This window comes from Microchirus variegatus (genome assembly GCF_963457635.1).
Source record: "Microchirus variegatus genome assembly, chromosome: 12".
Classification (NCBI taxonomy): domain Eukaryota; kingdom Metazoa; phylum Chordata; class Actinopteri; order Pleuronectiformes; family Soleidae; genus Microchirus; species Microchirus variegatus.
The window spans coordinates 26,612,021-26,634,643 of NC_139813.1; the positions used below are offsets into that span (position 1 = coordinate 26,612,021).

A 22,623-nucleotide genomic window follows, 5' to 3' on the forward strand; every position below is an offset into this window, starting at 1 on the left:
TTTATATAAATACATATATATATATATATATACACATACATATACATACATACATACACACACATACACACATACATACATATATGTATATATATTTCCATGGCTTTTCATCATTAATGGCATCGACCATCTACGTTTAAAATGCAAAAATATATTTATACGATTGTATTTGTCAAGTGGTTCACAAAATTACCCGATTGACCTCGATTCTTAAAACACCAAAAACTTAGCCGGGACTTTTCCGCCCCTTTGCAGCAGCAGCTTTGTGAGTTTTCACGTGAATCTTGAATTCACGACGGTGATCAAAACTTTCCCCGCACGCGTCGCACGAAAACCTCTTCTCGTCTCGGTGAGTTTGTACGTGTGTTTTCATCGTGGAAATTTGACTGAACGTTTTCTCACACTTGTAGCAGGCGAACGGCCTCTCGCCGGTGTGAGTTCTCGCGTGATTTCTCAAGTGCGCGAGCTGGAAAAAGCGATTCCCGCACGTCTCACAAAAATGCGGCCTCTCGCCCGTGTGACTTCTCTCGTGAGCCTTCAGCGCCGCGAGCTGGCAGAACGCTTTCCCGCAGGTTTTGCAGGCGTGCGGCTTCTCGCCCGTGTGAGTTCTCATGTGCAGTGACAGGTGATAGGGTCTTTTAAAACCTTTGTCGCATATTTCGCAGGAGTATGGCCTCTCTCCCGTGTGAACTCTCATATGTACCTTCACCTGATAATGTGTTGAAAATAAAATTCCACAAGTGTCGCATTTTAAAGACTTCTTGTATATGCGAGCTTTTGACTTAGTTTTTTTGGTTTTGGGACTCTTCTTTTTGTCTCGTCTCTTTTGTGGTTTTGAGTCCTCACGTTTACTTCCTGTCTGAGCAACAGGAGAGCTGTGGTCAGTGACTGGTCCTGGAACCACATGATCACTTTCCTCATTATCAGGAGTTAACATAAAGATATCAGCCTCCTGCTTCAGTTCAAGCTGCTTCGGACTGGTGCAGATCTCGTCCTGGTCCTCGTTAACCTGAAGAGACTCTGGTTCCTCTTGGTCCGGACTGGAGTTCCTCTCCTGCTCAGTGAGAACCTCCTGCTCAGTACAGACCTGCTTCTGTGGAAGCTCTGCAGACACAAAAGAGACACAAGGAACGCTTTACAAGGTGGGACATAAAGACAATCATGAACTGTGGATAAAGTTCGGTCACACGACACCATCTTCAGTCGTAAAACGCTGGACTCACGTCATCCACGTCACGTCAACAACAAAACAACATTAACAGTCATGGTTAGGGTTGGGCAACGAAAGCCGGTACTTTTTGTACTTGGTACCGATTCGCGTCGGTATTGGTTCACTTCTAATGAATCTGTGCCAAATTTCGGTACTTGAAAGTTTTGGGAAAGTGCGGAAAATGTAATATTTGCGATGCGAAAAGTCAGGCCGGAGAAACCCCTCAAACCTGATGAAGCAACTTGGTCAAACATGGGATTTGACTCACGGAAAGTGACGACTGCTGCATCAGCTACCAACGCTAGCAGCGCTACTACTAGCACTGCTAGTAACAACACCCCTGAAGCCAGTCAAGCTCGAAACCTTGACGACAAAACGAGCGATGAATCCACCTCATGGACACAGTCAGGTAATTCGGTAATAAGATAATAACGGAATTCTAGATAACAACCATTGTCACAGTGTTTCAGGGTATTTTATATTCACAAAAATAATTGATTAAATTCCACGTTTAAGAAATGTATTTTATCAATAATCATTTTTAAAAACTGATTAAAGATTAACCAGAGTAAAATAAAGATCAATTCTACTCTCTCTGGACTAAACACCAGTAAGAGTAAAAAGGCTGATTCAGCGTTGTTTAATCCAGACCTCATCAGACTCTACATTATCTCTATAAAGAACATTTGCAACATTAAATGGATTGTTTTTTTTAAAGAAAATAGATTCAGTTTCCATATTCTGGTTTTACACACCCGTCTGGCTTCTCGTCTGATCTCGACTCTCTGATCCGGGAGCGAGGAGCCGGTGTTCATCGTCTGGTTCTGGTGCCACGTGATCACGTTCCTTAATTTCAGGAGTCAACATTATGGGATGAGCCTCCTGCTCCAGACTGGTGCAGATTTCCTCCTGGTCCTCTTCAGTCTGTAGAGACTCTGGTTCTTCTTGATCCAGACTGGAGTTCCACTCCTGGTCAGTGAGAACCTCCTCCTCATGAACATGATGCTGCTGAAGCTCTGGAGACACAAAGACACAGAGTTAAGTTACAATGTTTACTGGAAATTTGGAACGATAAAAAGTAGTTCTGTCAAACGTTAATGCGTCAACGCTAACGCGCGTTAACGCACTGTGCGTTTCCATGACGACTGACCGGGTTAAGACGCGCGTGACGTCATGTTTACGTGACTCCCGATTGTTAAAACGAGTCTCTAAAGTTAACGCTAAACTTTAAAAACACAGGCACACATACGCAGTACACAGGTACGCTAGTTATTTGTTAGCGATGCTCTTTTCGTTTAATAAACAGAGCGCTCCAGTTCCACTGTAGGTGCGCTAACAGCGCTAAAAGGAGCTAATGCGCTGTAACGCTTTTTAACCTTTTGCACAGCGCTAATAAAAAGTTATTCCAGTAAATTCCAGATTTGACAGGAATAGAGCTCCAGTCGCAGGATTTTAAAGTCTATTTTTAACTGATCTATTGATCGGCATTGTTCCGTTTGATTCTTGTGTCGGGCGTCGCGCTCACGACTCTTTCAGCGAGTGGCCGGCAGTTTGACGACGTCACATTTTAGTTTTGGCTCCTCACCTCACCAGAGCAGCTACTAAAGAAGAATCCACCAGGAACCAGGTTCTATGACTAGTTTAGATTTATTTGGTTTTATTTTGTAGTTTTCTTAAAAATGTCCAAAGTTTTTTGGGGAAAAAAGTAGAGTTTGAAAATAGGCCACAATATTTTACTGCACTCTGAGGTAAAATAAACAACAACAATAATGGTATAAATTACACAAATTGACAATAATAGTCAAGCACCAGCTACTCTGAGGTGGTGGAAGGGGTCCCCCCAAATATTTCAGATGCAGATCAGGGCCACATATAGGCTTGGTCCGGCCCTGCTTTAATGTTCTCTGGTGTATATTTATAATAGATATATATTTATAGTAAATCTCACCTATCCGCTGTAACTTGAGTTGCGGTTTCCACGCGATCTCCAGCAGTTTCCGTTGACGGTCCACCTCCTGCTCGTAATCCACCACGGTTTTTTCAAACGCTCGGAATATCTCTTGCGCCACCGACGATAATCTCTCGCAGATTAACTCGCTCAGAACCTGGAGCGAGGACATCGCTGCTTCGCTGACGACGGGCGAAATGTTTACCTTCGACATGCTAATGCTAACGACGCACACAACAACGGTCTTTTCTCGAACCTCAAACCTTCCGTCCACAGCTAGCTACTAGAGGCTAACGCTGCTAACACTTCCGTCGTTTGACTTCCGCGTCTCTTTGAAGCGCTTCCCGCCTCCGCTCTGCGCTCGAGCGCCTCCAAATGTTCAAATGTGACGTTCTGGTTCGTGACGATATGTTTTGAAATCGTCGTCGTCAGCTGTGATTGGTCAATTCTTTTCTTCTAGTTTTCGTTCGAGGTCGAATTGCCGCCATGCTAGAGCACTATCGCCACCTACTGGTGAATTATAAATCCCTGAAATCCCATGTGCTGTTTGGATGCAGAAGAGGAACTGCATCTTTCTAAAATAATATATAATACTATAGTTATATTTACCATAATAGATAATCTGACTTTAATCTCAGAATTCTGAGAGGCTAATTTTTCTTCTTCTGCTTTAACTCCATAATTCAGACTTTTCCATGCAAACATTGGGTTTTAAACTCAAAATGTTTCCCAGAATTCTGTCTCTAATCTCAACATTTTGTCTCTAATCTCAACATTTTGTCTTTAATCTCAACATTTTGTCTTTAATCTCAACATTTTGTCTCTAATCTCAGAATTTTGTCTTTAATCTCAGAATTCTGAGGGGCTCCATTTTCTTCTGGTCTTCTAGTCAGAATTCTCTCTCTAATCTCAGAATTTTGTCTCTAATATCAAATTTTGTCTTTAAACTCAGAATTGTGACTTTAATCTCAGAATTTTTCTGATATCAGAATTTGGCCTCTAATCTCAGAATATTGTCTTTAATCTCAGAATTTTGTCTCTAATCTCAGAATTTTGTCTTTAATCTCAGAATTCTGGTCCCTTTTCCGAACCCCTTACACTTGTGTACTTTTACTCCACTGCATATCTTTGATACTCATGAAGAAGAAGAGTTGGTATTATGGTCTGTATTTATACACTCATTCACACGCTGCAACATGTGGTCAAGTGTCTTTGCTCAAGGACACATATAGACGAGCAGGGCCAGGAATTGAACCCACAACCTTCCATTTGAAAGACAACTCATATTTTATATGAGAAAATGATTTTTGCACAAGAATACGGTCTTTCATCATGTGTGGCTTCTAGACATGAATTGCCGTCTCATATTTCCGTGTAAAATGTTTCGTTCACATGATCCCGTGTGAGATCTCACGTGATCTCGTGTGAGATCTCACGTGTTCTTTCTTTTCCCACAGGTGCTGCAGGAGTACGGCTTCTCCTCGCTGTGGATTTCACATGTGGTTAAAGAAGTGAAGCGATGCCATACATACAACTTTTGGGCACGAGTTGTGCAGGAAAACGGTCTCTCTTACGTATGGACTCTGGAGCAAAGGTTTTAACCTGAGATTTGAGATTTAGACTCAGTGACTTTTTCACAATGACTTTGAACATTTGTATTTATTATTAGGGAAATATCATTCATAATTCTGAGATTTAAGTCAGAATCCTGAGATTAAAATCGGAAATTCAGAATTCTGACTTTTTTCTTCTCAGATTCTGAGATTAAAGTCAGGGAGTCAGAATTTTGAGAAAAATGTCATAATTATGAGATTAAAGTTTTTAAACTATCTTATTTTTAAATTTCTTTTTACCTCTGTGAGGCCACAAAGCTGCTGCATATTCCCTCATGTCAAATGTTTCCTGTGTTTTTACTGTTTTGAGTGAATGATGACGTAAAAATCATGAATGAACTCGTTCTGATTCTATTTTAATTCTGTGTAAAATAAATCGAGCTTCTGTTGGTGATTTGCAATATCTGCTGAAGTGAAGAAGGGAAACTGAAGCTCCACTGAATTCTTTCCTGTATTTAAATGTCGTCGTGCTCGGTCTGGAGGAGGTCGTCGTCGTCTGATGTCATCACTTCTGTTATCACTTCAGTTATCACTTCTGTTATCACCACGCCACAAATGTCCAGAGCAGCTCAGTCACTTAACATTCTCTGTGACAGACGACGTAACCGTGACAACCACAACAAACAGAGCCCAGACCCCGCCAAAATAAAAGACACAAGTATATATGATTCTGATTCTGAAAATACAAACAGTGCTGTGCATAAGGAGGAGGATCAGGGTCATGGATTATGAGATTAAAGTCAATCTCAGAATTCACGCTGTTTTATTTTTCTGACTTAAATCTGACTAATTCTGGATTTATCTCAGAATTATGAGATTAAAGTCAGAATTATGACTGTAATCTGACTTTAAGATCAGAATTATGACTTTATCTCAGAATTTTGACATTATCTCAGTAATTATGAGATTAAAGTCAAGATTATGACTTTAATCTGACCTTAAGATCAGAATTATGACTTTATCTCAGAATTATGACTTTTTTTCCTCTCTGATTAAAGTCAGAATCATGATTTTAATATGACTTTAATCTCAGAATGTTGACAATATCTCAGTAATTGTGAGATTAAAGTCAGAATTATGACTAGTCTCAAAATTATGACTTTAATCTGACTTTATCTCAGAATTATGACTGTAATCTGACTAATCTCAGAAGTCTGACTTTATAGCAGCATTATGAAATTAAAGTCATCATTATTCTGACTTTAATCTGAATTTATCTCAGAATTATGACTTTAATCTCAGAACTATGGCTTTTTTCTCTTTCTGAATTTAATCGCATAATTATGGCTTTATCTCAGATTTATGATTTTATCTGAGAATGATCACTTTAATCTGACTTTAATCTCAGAATGATGACTTTAATCTCAGAATATATGCTGCTTTAATCCTCTTCTGTTTACAGTTGGACAGAATCTGTGCAACATTTGAAATAAATATATAAATAAATATATAAATAAATAAATATATGCGTTCTGTTGCTGCTGCTGCTTTGTGTTGTATGACGTCATCGTGAGGGCGGAGCTTTGAGGGAGGATGTGAGGTCGGTCACTCCCATCTTCATCTTCATCATCTTCCTCCTCATCCTCTGAGGTGTGTCTGTGTCTGTGTCTGAGTCAGAGTCGCCGGAGCTTCAGGCGGAGACGAGAGGAAAACCGAACCGAACCGAACCGAGCCGAGCCGAGCCGAGCCTCTCTCCGTCTCTGTGTCTCCTTGTCTCTGTGTCTTTGCTCGTGATTCCGGTGAATCCTTCACGGACAATGGCGTCAAAATGTCCCAAATGCGACAAGACGGTGTTTTTCGGTAAGTGAATCATCTTCATCATCTTCATCATCATCATCATCGTCGTCGTCGTCGTCGTGTGTGACTGCGGTGTTTTGAGCATTTTTAATATTATTATTATTAATAATGATAATAATAATAATAATAATAATAATAATAATCATAATAATTGTATTTAATCCATTATAATTATTCTTCCGAGTGTTTGCAGTTGGATTATTTTATCTGCTCTCACAAAAAATAGTAAAAAGTAAATAAAATATCATATAAAAAAATCATTGTAAATGAATGAATTAAGTGTGCCATCTACTGGTTCACATGTGTAACTGCATGAGAGAAACAAACTCAAGTCTAGTTTATCGGAATTCTGAGTGGAGAACGCAAAGTTATATTAGGCTTTTTTATTCCGAGTTCCGACTACAAACGGATTGACATAAAGTCAAAAACTCGGGAAGTGACGTCGCCTCCGATTTGATCGTTCGCGAAGTTGCGAAAAAGAAAACACGGACGCGAAACGTATCTCGGAGTCGCCGTTGTTAAAAATGTAAACATTTAATTTCCGAGTTCCGACCATTATTGGATTACAGCATAACGTAAACGTTAAATGTGTAGCTATAAATGATTGTTTATTGTCTATTGACCTCTACTGGTCAACATGTGCAACTGCAAGAGAGAGACAAAAGACAATTGAACTTATATCTGAAGTTTGAGTAAAAAAAAAAAAAACATTGACGCAAATGTAACATTTAATGTAAACATTAGCTGTGTAGCTATAAATAAGAAGTCTGCCCTCTAGTGGTTAACACGTGTTACTGTAAGAGAACGTCGTATTGGCGTTGTCTGACGTAAACGTAAACATTATTTAAGTGAAAATCTACGCATATAGACGCCTAAACGCCATAATCCGGGTTAATCCGGGTAACTGGGCTAATCCGCGGTGACTGGACACGCGCGGCGATCAGATTAAAGGTCAGTGACGTTAGCTAAATGTCAGCGTGGTTCGTTTTTTTTTTTATGTGTGTGTGAGACAGTAAGAGAACGAGAGCAGACACCAAATGTCACCACGTAAATTATTAATCCAGCGCTCGCGGGTTCACATGATTCACTTCTCTGGAGATTAGCGATTAGACCACGCCCCTTTTTCCAAGAGCAGCGTCGTATATAAAATACCTTTAAAGTGAGTGTGATGTGAAAGTGCGTTACCAGAAAATGACTTTTGATACTTAAATAGAGTAAATGTGATAAAGTTTAAGACTTTTACATTTTCTGGTAACGTATAAACATATAAAATAAACTAATGTAAACATTAAAGTGACTTAATGGACAAACTTATGTTCTCACAGTGACAGCTCGAGCCGTCAGTGAGTCTGAACAGGAAGTGCCGCGTCGTATCTGCGCGGGGGGATATTTTGGGAGACGCACGCACGCACACGCGCACACACACACACACACACACACAGATAAATCACAGTTCAAGTACTCGGGTAAAATTGGACGAGGGCTTTTTCCTTCTGCAGAAATGTTTTAGGTCAAAGGTCAAACTAAGATTGACCGTGGTCGTGTCCAACGTTTCAGGAAACTTCTTTCTCCTTATTCCTGATTTATACAGTTCAAAATGTAATTTTTAAAAAAATGCTAGGTTTTATAGCCAATGTGGACAGGAAGCTAACTTAGCTTAGCGTTAAGAATGTAATATATCCCCTGTCCTTGTCTAAATTGTTCCCAGCAGGAAATATTCCAATATGTTACTGACTTATATTTTTCAGTTTATATTTCAGTTTATGCTAGGTCTCAGCCAATGTGGACAGACAGCTAACTTAGCCTAGCATTAAGCCTGTAACATGTCCCCTGTCCTTGTCTAAATTGGTCCCAGCAGGAAATATTCCAATACAAAACTTACTTGTTTTTCCCCCAGGTTTGGTTTAAGCTAAGTTTTAAAGCTAATGTGGACAGGAAGCTAACAGAGCTTGTTAATAAGACTGTAGCATGTCCCCTGTCCTTGTCCACATTTATCCCAGCAGGAAATATTCCAATGCATAACTGACTTATATTTTTCAATTTATATTTCAGTTTATGCTAGGCCTTATAGCCAATGTGGACAAACAGCTAACTTAGCCTAGCATTAAGACTGTAACATGTCCCTTGTCCTTGTCCAAGTTGGTCTCAGCAATGAGAAACATTCTAGTAAATAACTGATTTGGACACTCTTTCAGTGCACTTTACTTCATGCTAGGTTTTGAAGCTAATGTGGGTAGGCCGCTAACTTAGCTTAGCTTTAGGACTGTAACATCCTGTCCTTCTTCGTGTCGGTTACAGCCAAAAAAACATCTGATTTTACACTTTTGTTTCCCCCCTTAGTTTATGCTTTGTTTATGCTAACATAGCTTAGCATAGAGACTATAATCTTTTGTCCTTCTCAAAGTAACTAACAACTAATAACTGACTTGTAAGTAAGCTTATTTTGTTGTCTTTTCATGTTATGCTAAGTTTTAAAGCTAACGTGAAAAGGGACCTTAGCTAGCTTTTATTCCGTTCTATTTTAACATTTTTAGGTCGTAAAGTCCTGATTTTTTTGCTGATTATTTTCTTTTCTTCTTCTTCTGCAGCTGAAAAAGTGTCGTCTTTAGGTAAAGACTGGCACAAGTTCTGTCTGAAGTGTGAACGATGCAACAAGACGCTGAATCCCGGAGGCCACGCCGAGGTGAGACCAGCGCTCAAACTAAACATTTTATCGTAAATGTTGTAACTTTATTCATTCATCGTAAGAAATGTGGACAAAACGAGACATTTGTGGACCGAACCACTTCTTCTTTTGGTAAAAACATTAAAAAGACGTCTTTTCTAACTCGTCCCTCAGCACGACGGGAAGCCTTTTTGCCACAAGCCGTGCTACGCCGCCCTCTTTGGGCCGAAAGGTGAACTTCCTTATTCGTTAAAATCTTCTTCTTTGCTGCTCGTCTTCCACATTTTTATAAATAAGTGTTTTTCTTACGCGCTTTAAAGGCGTCAACATCGGCGGAGCCGGTTCCTACGTGTACGACGCTCCAGCCAATGAAGCTCCTGCAGCCGTTTCCATGGAAACAGATGCTAAACCAGGGGAGGGGGAGGGGCAGAGGAAAGCCCCCGTACGAGGACCAGTGAAGGGTGAGGAAATGATGAGGAAGGAACATCACTGTGACATAAAAATATAAATAATAATTATAAATAAAATTAATATAATAATAAGATATATTATTATATTAATAATTATAATAATAATATTTAAATGAATATATAATATAAAATTAGATTAAATAAAAACAAGTCATTGTGGAAAGGATATTGGAGGACGATAAATAATACAAGTTAATGAATAAATAATAATAATGAATATGGCAATGAGTAAATAAAATAATAAATACATGTATTAATAAATAAATCAATGTATAAATAAATGCATGCATTAATAAATAGACACATTAATAAATAAATAATTGTATAAATAAACAGAAGTAAGAATAAATAAAATAATAAATAAATACAATAAAAGAGTATTTAAAAAGATTGAATAATACAAACATTTATAAATACATGTATAAATAAATAAATAGTTGATTAATTGAATTTAGTTTGTTGATGACCGACTTTCATTTTTTTTTTTTTACCTTGTGCATAAAAGAAAAAACTTTAAAAATGTTGAAGATGTTTATTTATTTATTTATTTATTTGATTCTTTTCCCGTCTCAGCGGCGAGTTTCTCGTCTTTCTCTGGAGGACCTGACGTCTGTCCTCGCTGCAACAAGACGGTTTATTTTGGTGAGTCTTCACATTCCTGTGTTTGACAAGAAATCACTCTGTTACTGTCTGTAACTGTGTGTGTGTGTGTGTGTGTGTGTGTGTGTGTGTGTGTGCGTGTGCGTGTGCGTGTGCATGTGCGCGTGCGTGTGTGTGCAGCGGAGAAGGTGTCGTCTCTGGGGAAGAACTGGCACCGTCCTTGTCTTCGCTGTGACAGATGCAGTAAAACACTGAGCCCCGGCAGCCACGCTGAGGTGAACGAGTGAACTTTACATGCAAGCTAATGCAAGACACGTGTTCATTCACTCATTCATTCATGCATTCATTCATCCACCCATTCATCCACTATCCATCCATTCATCCATTCATCCATTCATTCATCCTCTATCATCCATTCATTCATGCATTCATGCATTCATCCATTCATTCATTCATTCATCCATCCATTCATGCATTCATCCATCCATTCATGCATTCATCATCCATCCATTCATCAACCATCCATTCATTCATCCACCCATTCATCCATTCATTCATTCATCCACCCATTCATCCATCCATTAATTAATTCATCCATCCATCCATTCATCCACCCATTCATACATTCATCCACCCATTAATTCATCACCCATCCATTCATTCATTCATTCATGTTCATCCATTCATGCATTCATCATCCATCCATTCATCTATCCATTAATTAATTCATCCACCCATTCATCCATCAATCCAGCATTCATTCATCCATCCATTCATTAATTAAATCATCCACCCATTCATCCATCCATTCATTCATCTTCATTCATCCATCCATATATTAATTCCTCATCCATCCATCCATCCATCCATCCACCCATTCATTCATTCATCACCCATCCAGCCATTCATTCATGTTCCTCCATTCATGCATTCATCGTCCATCCATGCATCCATCCATTCATTAATTAATTCATCCACCCATTCATCCATCCATTCATTCATCTTTATTCATCCATCCATATATTAATTCACCATCCATGCATCCATCCATTCATTCATTCATTCATCTAAAATCATTTTTTAAAAGGTTCTGCTTTTACAATGTGTTTTTTTTTCAGGTTCTATTTTTATGAAATTTTGTGAATAAGTGAGTGAGTGTCTGAATGAGTGAGTGGGTGAATATATGAATGACTGAGTGAGTGAGATGAGTGTGAATGAGTAGTGAGGAAAAGCTTTATATAGAAACAGACCATAATAACAATTCTTATTCATCTTCTGATTTTATTTGGTGGTAACGAGTGACAAAGACAGTTAGAGGAAATGTAGTAAAAGTACAGATATGTTGTACAGTAACAAAGTATTTGTACGTTGTTACATTTACAACACTGTTAGCATGTGGCACCTTTAGCGTCATGATTCAGTTGTGTTGTGTTCCTGTTTCAGCACCATGGACAGCCCTTCTGTCACAAACCCTGCTACGCTGTCATGTTTGGACCCAAAGGTACGAACTCACTGCAGTCACACTTTAATCTGGCTAACGTCATAGTCTGACTAAGACAAGACACAATCGGACAACTCGGAGAATCCCAGTGTACATACGAATAGATTTGTTGGACACGTACGTAGGACTCCGCCCCTTTCTACAAATCGAACTATGAATCGCATTATCCAGATATCTTAGTCCGACTAAGACTAGCTCGATATTAGTCAGACTATCATGTTTAAACATTAAGAAAAGTGAATTATTGTCTTAGTCGGACTAAAATCAGACTTTGTCCTTAAAAGTGTCCTGAAACATTTACGTCCACACAAAGGTCAAATTCTGTCAAATTCGGTAAATGATTCGTACGCAGAGAACTGTTCTATTTTTATACGTAGACGCCGTTTCTACGCTGTTTGTGTGCGAGATAAACACAGCGTTGTTACCGTCTGGCTTTGCTAACACCGGCCAAACCCGCGCTGCGTTTCCGACTTCTGTGGCGACGCCACTCCCAGCTCCTATATGTAAAGTCACGTGTAGCATCGCTAACGGTCTAAAAATAATAAGGCTAGCGTGAAAAATAAACAAAAACATCAAGTGTAACTGACGCTCTGTCGTCGTCTCGCAGGCGTAAACACCGGCGGCGTCGGCAGCTACGTCTACGACGACCCTGAAGCCAAGGAGGAGCCTTGAGAACTCGTCGCCGCCCCCTAGAGGTCAGACGAAGAACAACCTCTAGTCCCTCCACGCCGCTCTCTGATCTGCCTTCAAGCGTCCTGGCCGACAAACGCTTACGAACTGTACTCGCGGGGACGCATATTTACATGTTTATGTTGTATTTGTACATTGTTTATATTATTATTATTATTATTATACTATTTTTTTTGTACTGAGCCTTTAATAGACCCTCCCAGTGTGAGCTCCTCGGTTCTCTTTGCCAAATAATGTATTCGCCTTTCATTTTGACTCTCACGTTTTTATTCCCCCCTCGACGGTTGTGCACTTGAAAAACACGTAACTTTAACGTAGAGAAGAAGAAGAAGAAGAAGAAGCGCTAGCAGCCGTCAGTGTTGAATTCTCTAAAGTGAAGGTGACGTAGTTTTTAACCGAATGTCGTTGAAGGTTTTAGAGTTTAGAGTCTGACGTGACATTTTTCTGACAGTAAAACTGTGTCAAACCAAACCTGTGTTTGTGTTTCCTCATCATTTATTCTGTGTTTTCTTCAGTTTTAAAATCAACAACAAAAAAACATTGTCACAACACTTTTACACAGGGCCGGCCCAAGGCATAAGCAAACTAAGCTGCTGCTTAGGGCACTGTGACCACCAGAGGGCCCCCAAGAGTATTAGGGCCGGACTAACAGAAAAAAATATTTTGTTTCTTTTGGAAATTACAAGAATAAAGTCGTAATATTGTGAGAATAAAGTCATAATATTACAAGAATAAAGTCATAATATGAACGAGAATAAAGTCATAATATTACAAGAATAAGGTCATAATGTTACAAGAATAAGAGACATTTTTTCTTGTATTATCTTTTTTTTCTTGTTTCCTCTTAGTATGGCCCTAATACTCCGTTGTATCTTTTGATTTACATTATTATTTATAATTTTGTTTGATACTTATTTGTTTATTTTATTTAATGCTATGTTTTTTACATATAAAAGTCAAATCCTTGTATTACAGGAGTGTATTTTGAATCCTTAATATCTTAATATTTTATTTATAAACCATTTGGTTTTATGTGTTGATTCTCTGTGTCGCCAGTAGGGGGAGTTTCTGATTTTGTGTATTCGTATTCGTGACAGAGTAGAATAAGTAGAAAACCTTTAGTATAGTAGGTGCGTGTTAATGATCAATAATCATTATTATTATTATTATTGGCAGTAACAGAGGGCCCCAAAATCACATTTTGCTTAGGGCCCCATGGAGGCTTGGGCCGGCCCTGCATTTACAGCTCTATTAATTCTATTGTTTGCAATAAATTCTTCTTTAAATCACTTTGAGAGGAAAAAATGACTCAACATCAGTCACAACAATCCTGAAGGTGCAGCCAAACAAAAAAACCCCCAAAAAAACCAACCTTCTTACCGGAAGAGGTGTCAAGCTACAAAGAATAAAGACGTTTTGGAGGAAGCGTCTACAAAATAACAGTGAGCGCAAGTCCCGGTTTGAACGTGTTTACGTCTTTTTACTGATTCAAGAAACTTCTGGAAAGAACCGTTGTTGTTGTATGATTAACGTAAATGGATCCACGGATCGTGGTCTTTTATCTATCAGGTGACCCTTTCAATGGCCCTTATTTTGAAAGGTAATAACCGGAAGCGGAACCTGTGTGTTTTTGGCTAACTTACCGTTGGTGCTACATCCGCTTTTCTTATCCGCTAATTCAGACCCGGAGTCAAACGTCTGTCGGTGTGATATTTAGCCGTAGACGCAGTTAAACCGCGGTATTTTTGTTTCGCACGCGACACGATAACGTTATACGTGTACACTCGCACCACTTATTGTGGGTTTTTTTGTCAAAAAGCAAAAGGAGAAGAATTAACCGTCCGCTCGTAGCTAGCTGTTAGCCTGCTAGCGGAAGCGTTGAGCCGCAGGGGGGGATTTTTTTTGTTTGTTTGTCACAGCTCGGTTTATGCGTTCGACACGGAAATGTTGGACGGTTCTTTGACTCAAGGCGATGAAGCGAACATCGGCAACAACAACAACAACCACAACAACCACCACCAACAACAACAACAGCAGCTGATGGAGAAGTTGCTGTGCGGCGGCGATGCGATCCACACCGGGAACAAAGCGAGGCAGGCGATGCTGCTCAAGAAAGGAGGGAAGAAGCTGCGGACGGCGGCGGTGACGCAGCAGCAGAAACACGCGAGGAACACTCCGGTTATCCGACTGTTCGACCACAACAACAACACCACCACGACCGCTCTGACTTCGATTAAAACCGCGAGTCCGCCCGGAACCGAACCTGCTGCGGTGACACAGACGGTTCTGAGCCTGCATCCGGTCAAACAGGGCGCCAGGAAAGACGTAAGTCACTGACCGCTTTATAAATATACATACATATATATATAAGCCACGATACTAGGTCAACAGTGTGATATTTATCGTGATAGAATGCGATATTTACAGGTTATTAATAGATTCCTAAATTCGTTTGTTTCATCCACATCTGTAGAGCTACGTCAAGAGATTGTTAGGTTTCGTTTTCTTTACATGAAATGACGTCAAAAATGAAAATAAAACAGCAGTTTTTTAAAATAAAATAATTCATTAAATCGTCTAAAGAATCGTCGATTATTGATTTTTAGCGTATGTGACCAGGTAACAACAAAACAATTCAGTTTTAATTATAACAAATGAACAATTGAAACTGAATTATGTCGTAATCTGTTTAAAATTCTAAAATGTATTAATTCAAAGCGTCTTTTTAAAGAATTTTCACATTAATGTTGTCAGTTGCAGCTATTTAACACCATTTCTTTCATTTATTTACGCCTCTGTATTTCAACAACAGGTCAGTGTTTAAAACCAATTTTCCTGACATTGTTTTTGAAACTAATGTTAAAATGAACATTTAGTCACATCAGTGTCCACATACGTGTTAAATAAATGTCTTATATTTGACTGGAATGGCTCGATTAAATCCACTGCAGTGCACTTTTGCAGTGACGCACTTACAAATACTGGTTATGAAAGTCGTCATGTGACGGAGAAGTCGACTCTTCCGCCTTCTTACCAGCTGTGTCACAGAGACGGAACAAACCAAAACAAAACAAAACATGCTGCGGCCTGTTTGTCGTCGTCTGATTCGTCTGTGAAACCAAAAGAGAGCGGAAGATAAAGACTTATTAATGTTTGGTCTTTTTTTACGTCTTTGTGTCAGATTTACTATATTGTTTCGTATTTTGGTATAAAAAAAGTGGTGAAATTGTCCTCCAACCTCATGTATGAGCAAAGAAACCTTGAAATATTTACATTTAAAAAGCTGAAATCAAGTTGTTTCTATGTAAAATACTCTGTACTAGGTCTTATTTTACCGTACCATTTTACTCTGGGAATCGTACCAAACAGTTCTAAGGTCAATCTGGGCTCACAACGCCCTCTGCTGGACCATGTTGTAATGACTCCGAATGGTCTGATGCATCTATGCGATATTATTAGAATTTGAAAGGATTTCAAAGATTCTCAAGTGGATTTTTGCCGAACAGATATCGGAATTTCAGATAAAAACTATACTGTACCTGGGGCTGGTTGTTTTGGTACTATTCCCAATAGAAACACCAAAAATACTCATTATTCTGTTCCAAAGAGAACCACAAATGGTCCTAAGTCCAAGCTTGGCCCACATAGCCCTCTGCTGGACCATGTAGTAATGACTCCAAATGGTCTGTTGTGCATCTATGCGATATTATTCAAATTTGAAAGGGTTTCAAATATTCTTAAGTGGATTTTTGCCAAACAGATATTGGAATTTCAGATAAAAACCGTACCGTGCAATTTCACTCTGGTACCCTAAGGGTTGGGGCTGGTTATTTTGCTACTATTCCCAATAGAAACACAAAAAATACCCACTATTCTGTACCAAAGAGAACCACAAACGGTCCTATGGCCAAGCTGGGCTCAAAACGCCCTCTGCTGGACCATGTAGTAATTACTCCTAGTGGTCTGATGTGCATCTACACGATATCCCTTGAATTTGAAAGGGTTTTTAAGGTCGATTTATGTTCAAACAGATATCGGACTTTCAGATCAAAACTGTCCCTTTGGTCTTTTACAGGTGCTGAAATCCAAAGGTGGCCGATTGGACCGCGGGCCCGGACAGACGGGAGGACACGCCGGCCACAACATTCCCAGACCCGACCACCACGCGTCCCAAAATGTCAACAACCGCGGCCACAAGCCCAAGACCGCGGGCCAAACGCCGGGCGCTCCTCGCGCCGCTAAGCGCCACGACCACCAGCAGCAGCAGCAGCAGCACCAGCACAGCAGCCCCAACAAATCGTGCTCTATTCACCATTCGCCGACGCCACGGGATCAAAAGAGGCCTCTCCACGCCTCCAACAGCGCGAAGACGGCGACGTCGCCCGCTGACGCCGCCGCGGAATACCTCAAAGACGGCGAGAAAGTCTACGCGGGCGCCAAGTTCAGCGAGCCGCCGTCGCCCAGCGTCTTACCCAAACCGCCCAGCCACTGGGTCGGAGAGAACCGGCCTCACCACGGCAACCAGAGCCGCGAGCAGATGGCCGATCAGTTGAAGTCGCTGCTGAAAGTGCCGTGACGGCGCCCCCTGGTGCGTGCTGAAATCTGGCCCAGCGGCGAGAAAACCGGGAAATGCCAACAATCGGAGGAATTATGATCCCACAAATGACGGGATTTGACCTTTGACCTTTAACACACTGCAATACAGCGGAGGGAGTTTGTTTTTTTTCTTAATCGACATTAAAACGATTTCAACGTTACGACAACGTTCTGGTGATACGTGATCTCTCCGATACAGACTTTGAAAGAAATTACTCTTGATTTTCTTTCAACGTGATATTTGGACTTTTTTTGGGGGGGGACCGTGAAGAATTTTCAGCATCGGAGGTAAATATAGCGATAAACATCGTAATCAGCTGACGACTGACATGCTGTGTATGTCGGCGTTTAATCAAATATTCTTCTGCCGTTTTTTTATTTTTATTTGTTGGTCTCCGGTAGACGACGGCACTATGTTAGCGTGCGTTTGAAGAGCTAGCCTTGCTTTGATTGACTTTTTACCGAGCGTTTTTAAATTGATCGGATATCGGTGTGTATTTTTTTCCTGAGATTTTAGTTTTGTTACTCGGTTATTATTATAAATCTTTTTTTTTATTTTTTTCACTTATTGTTATTGTTTGTTCTTCTTCTTCCTAAATGTTAGCCCCGCCCTGCTAACTGAGGCACTTTGCTACGTATCCTTACAACGCGACGCACAGTGGACGTAAGAAAGAACGCTTTTTACGCAATAGCACTGAAACAAACAAACAAATCAAAGAAGTGCGTTAAAGGACAGGAATCCTGGAGATTGACCAGCAGACACTTTGATGAATCCACCAGCTCAGAGCTACAGAAGAGGACGTCGCAGGAAGTTTTCCTCTTCTTCTCTGAACGAATGTTTAGCGTAGCATCAGGGACAAACTGCCGAGGCTGCTACAGAACGTTCGTAATCCAGCAGCTGCAGCCATTTCTTTTACTTCACCGCACTGATGGCGACACTTTGCAAGTCTGGCTGCGTTTTTTCCCACTTTTTTATTTTTACTTTACGGAGCGCCCCCTACACTTTGGGAGTGCATATTGTTGCGCCGCCGCCGTAAACATCCACCCACCGTCTACCTCTTTGTCCTTACGTATTCCGTTTTTTTCCTGCTTCTGTGTTTCTAAAATGTCTCTAATGTCCGATGTTTTACTCTTTGTCCGACAACGGGGTTTCTCTGCGTATTTTTCGCCGCCGTCTAAAATAACGCTAGCGCTCCATTGATCTATGTGCGTTTTATGTTTTAGTGCCGTGAAGCCAAATTTGTGTTTCTCTCGCGAGAGACGTCCCGATTCTTTACGACTCCGGGAAGGCTGCTTTCCCGCTAACAGACAGTAGGGGGCAGTGGTGACAGCCCCCCAATCTCCTCACAACGTAACATTTAACTCTAAAGCTCTTACTTTTATCTGCCTTTTCACACCGAGTTGAGTTTTTCGCGTTTTATGGAACTTTTTATGTAAAGCAGGAGTATCGCGTATCGTCGGCACATTCCAATCTCTTAAAAAAAAAACTACTTTTTCTGTAGCGTTAGTTCAGAAAACACATTTTATTTCCCAGTGAATGCTTCTGAACTAAACAACTACCGTTGTTTTTGCGGATTAACTTCGACTAGCGCTGGAATAATTTGGTTTTTTTTGGTGTGTTTTTGTGCTGCACAAATCGCAATTAAATTAAATCGCAGTAAAAATAATAACGTTATTGATTCGCCCTTCGTTAAATATTACGCAGATCCGCTAAAGTCCCGACAGGTTTCATATGCAACATTTGAACAAACGTCTTTAAAATACTATCTTGTGTGCACAAGACCATTGTTAAAGATTTTATATTTATAAAAAAATGTATATATTTACATAGACTTTTTCTTATTTATAAATGTCGATAGATATCAGTGGTCGTCAGCAGCGACGAGAAAAAAACAAAAGTAGTGATATTTATCGATGTTTTATCAATTGTTCGACAGTTGTGCGCACAAGATAAAAAAAATTCAAGCATAAAATCACTGATCTGGACTTTAGCTGCTACAGGAAAATATCAATAATACATAACATTGATGATATTAACAGGGTCCAGCAGGTCCTTGAAATCCTTGAAAGTTTGTTAATGTGAAAACAGACATTGAAAGTGCTTGGATTTTGTGCAGGAAAGAAGTGACGTTGATTTAAGGTCAATGTCTCCCGTGTTTTGTTACGACAGCGCCACCTACTGTTTCAAGCCCTGCGTTGCTTGGCGGGGCCCGACGCGTCTTAAAGTGAGATTCCGTGCAGAACAATGAGCGAGTAAAGTTGAAAACGAGAGAGCAAACGACGACCTGATGTCTGGGAAATTAAGAATTCAAAGATCAAACTTTAAGACTTTGACCAAGATCCCAAACGGGACAATCATTTGTCGGCACGTTCTGGTCCTTGAATTTGAGGGACTCGGTCCTGGAAAAGTCCTTAAAGTCAACCACGGTGTGGGAACCCTGCGATAAAGAAAATGGCTGCCGTTCTAAAAGTGCCCTTTGGTTGTTTTTCCACGCGGCTTCTCGTGGACGTATTTTAGCTTTGTTTGTAAATTATATCTTGTTTTATTTCTTTCTTATTTTCACTTACGTTTGTTTTTGTTTTTTTAAAGAAATTGGAGCTCTTTCATGTTCACGAGAGCGAGTCGGTGCGGTGTGAATTTATCGCAGAATTCTCTAATTATGTAACTTTTTTTTTACATTAAATACTTGTACGTATTCTTTGATGAGTGCAGGCAGCTTCTACGTGAAAAATTGTATTAATGTTGTTAAAGGAAAGAACACCCCCCCCACCCCCCCCCCCCCCCTTTGAAAAATTGCAGTGTTTTAAACAAAAAAAATGTCCACTTCATTATTTGGAAAAATGTTTTTATGAAGTCTTTAATAAGAAAAATCATATTAAAATATTGGTTACCCCCCGACAACAAAGTTGTTTTTGTCTTTGTTTTGAACTTCTTTTCACCTCACCGGCCCCCTAGTGGCCAGGCGAGACCCTCGTGTTGTGTTTGAGATTGAGTCAAAAATGTTTACTTTTTTTTTGCTTCGATTACAATTTATTCTAATGTTTTACAAGGATGAAAACACAGGAATAAAAGCTGGGAAAATAAGAGATATAACATGTCAAAAAATTGCACTTCCTCTTATCATCCAGCAGAGGGCGTAGTGGGATTACAAGTAGCACGGCGTGATCCTGCTCAAAGAAATACTGCAGTGTTTTCACATGAACTTCATTGTTGTCATTGTTTGTTTTAACAATATAAATAATCTGCAATACAGAACTGGGCCATCAGCATTAGCTGACATGAAATATTGTTTTTCTTTTATTCGCGATAAACACAAGAAGTCCTTTTTGTCGTGAAAACAACAAAGATGTTTTGAATTGAACTGCGAACACATACATGTATGTTTATTTGTGAAAACTTTCTTCTCGTCTCACAGCGAAAGAGGAAACGGCGACAGAAGTCTATTCTCGTACAAAGCTCGACGTCTTCTCGAGACCGAGACCGAGCAGAAAAAAAAGCTGCTGGGTGTCCTCCACTGTCGTTGTGTCGTTCACGAACGATTCGTTCGAAAGAACCCGATCTTCTGAGCGAACGAACTGAACGGGATCGCTTCGTGAACTGATTCGTTCCTTTCTCGTTTCAGTCGAGTTCTGCAGCGAAGCGTGGCGGCCCGGGGGAGTGGAACTGCCGCGTTCTGTGAATCACTCGTGAAGTCGTTCGCCGACGCCGAATCTCACTCGTGAATCTCCGGCAAACGTCAATCTGTCAATCTGTCAATCACCGACTCACTCGTGATTCGCGAACCGTGGCTGAGGAAGTGAATCTCGGCACTCGAGGAGGACGTGAGTCACATGGCAGGGCACTGGGCTCCTGCTAAGCACTGAACGATTGGGTGAACGAGTCTTTTGAACGAATCATTTTAATGAACTGACTCTAGGGATTCAGCCGAACGAACTGCCGTTCCCATCGATATCCTCCGATGTCCGCTGTGCCCGACACACTCGCGCGGCAGCCACGTTCGTCCACTGCTTCTTGCGACTTCCGGGAAGCAACTGTGCCGCGGTAAAAGCCTGTTGTCATTCTTATTCTTAGACCACGAGCACAGCAATGATGGAACCAAGTGTGACCGCACATACGACGATAACAAACGTGAAGTACGTGTTAAGCCACTGAGGGATGGCGCAGCAGTCTGGTTCCAGCATCAGCTGAGTGCAGGTTTGTATGTGGACGCTCTTGGCGACGCGTTCCTCCATGGTCCCGTCAGCCTCCATCAGCAAGGTTTTCACTTTGGGGCCATAGGTCCTTGTTAGTTGTTCGGCCACGCGCTTGGCCACTGGCCTGTACAGGGCGATGCACGGCATGTGCTTCTCCGGAAGATTCAGCATTTCCTGCGTCACCTCCACGAGTCGCGTTATGCGTCTGGCCACGGTCCTGAGAGGAAAGCTGGATAGTGTCCCCGTCAATAGGAAGACGTGGTGAATTGTCATAATAAGAAACAGATGGATTTTATTCTGGTATTTCTGCACATCAGTCATCAACTGGGATCTTTGGGGACTTCTTGGTCGCTGGTCTTCCTGCGTCCCCGTCACTAGTCCTTCCTCTTCTTGTGCCTCATTTGGTTGTTGGTTTTCAAGAGTTGTCCTCTCTTCTTGGGCCTCCTGTGTCCCACACACCCGTTTGTCCTCCTCTGTCCCCTTCACATGCTTGGCTTCTTGAGTCTCCTTTGCTTGTTGGGTCTTCTGCGTCCCCTCCACATATTGGTCTTCCCGTGTCCCCTTTGTCTGCCGGTTCTTCCATTTCCCCCTCTCTTGCTGGGCTTCCCGTGTCCTCTTTGGCTGCTCAGCCTCCTTAGTCCCTCTCAGCTTCTGGGCCTCCCGGGCCTTTTTTGGTTGTCGGGCCTCCTGTGTCCTTGTTTGTAGCCCTCTCAGCTGCTGAGCCTTCTGTAATCCCTTCACTTGTTGGGCCTCATGTGTCCCCTTGGTCTGCCGGTCATCACGTGTCCCCTTGGTCTGCTGGTCCTCCCGTGTCCCCTTGGTCTGCCAGTCATCCCGTGTCCCCTTGGTCTGCCGGTCATCACGTGTCCCCTTGGTCTGCTGGTCCTCCTGTGTCCCTTTTGTCTGCCGGTCATCACGTGTCCCCTTGGTCTGCTGGTCCTCCTGTGTCCCTTTTGTCTGCTGGTCATCCCGTGTCCCCTTGGTCTGCCGGTCCTCCTGTGGCCCCTTTGACTGCCGGTCCTCCTCTGTCCCCTTCACATGCTTGGCTTCTTGAATCTCCTTTGCTTGTTGGGTCTTCCGGTCCTCCCGTGTCTCCTTGGTCTGACAGTGCTTCACTGTCCCTCTCACTTGCCGGGCCTCCTGTGACCTCTTTGTTTGACGGTCCTTCTGAGTCCCCGTTGCTTGCTGTGTGTCTTCTGTCCCCTTTGCTTGAGCTTCCTGTTTCCCTTTTGCCTCCCATGTTCCCGTCGCCAGGCGAGCCTTGTGCGTCCCTCTTAGCTTCCGATCCTTTTGTGTCCCACACACCGGCCGGGCCTCCTTTGTCCCCCTCGTTTGTCGG

At 41.3% G+C, this 22,623-nt stretch overlaps 2 protein-coding genes across 2 annotated transcripts; both read left to right on the plus strand.

Moving 5' to 3' along the window:
• Positions 1–6,528: 6,528 nt before the first annotated feature.
• Positions 6,529–12,476, plus strand: LOC310934630 (cysteine-rich protein 2-like; the record flags this gene model as incomplete). Its single annotated transcript, XM_083898400.1, has 8 exons — positions 6,529–6,571; positions 9,157–9,251; positions 9,408–9,465; positions 9,554–9,694; positions 10,277–10,345; positions 10,484–10,578; positions 11,747–11,804; positions 12,412–12,476. 8 exons carry the CDS (start codon positions 6,529–6,531, stop codon positions 12,474–12,476), a joined length of 624 nt encoding a protein of 207 aa, XP_083754526.1.
• A 1,962-nt stretch (positions 12,477–14,438) lies between these two features.
• On the plus strand, positions 14,439–17,070 carry LOC310934852 (uncharacterized protein; the record flags this gene model as incomplete). The annotated part of the gene is made up of 2 exons (XM_083898651.1): positions 14,439–14,819; positions 16,570–17,070. 2 exons carry the CDS (start codon positions 14,439–14,441, stop codon positions 17,068–17,070), a joined length of 882 nt encoding a protein of 293 aa, XP_083754777.1.
• Between the last annotated feature and the right edge of the window lie 5,553 nt (positions 17,071–22,623).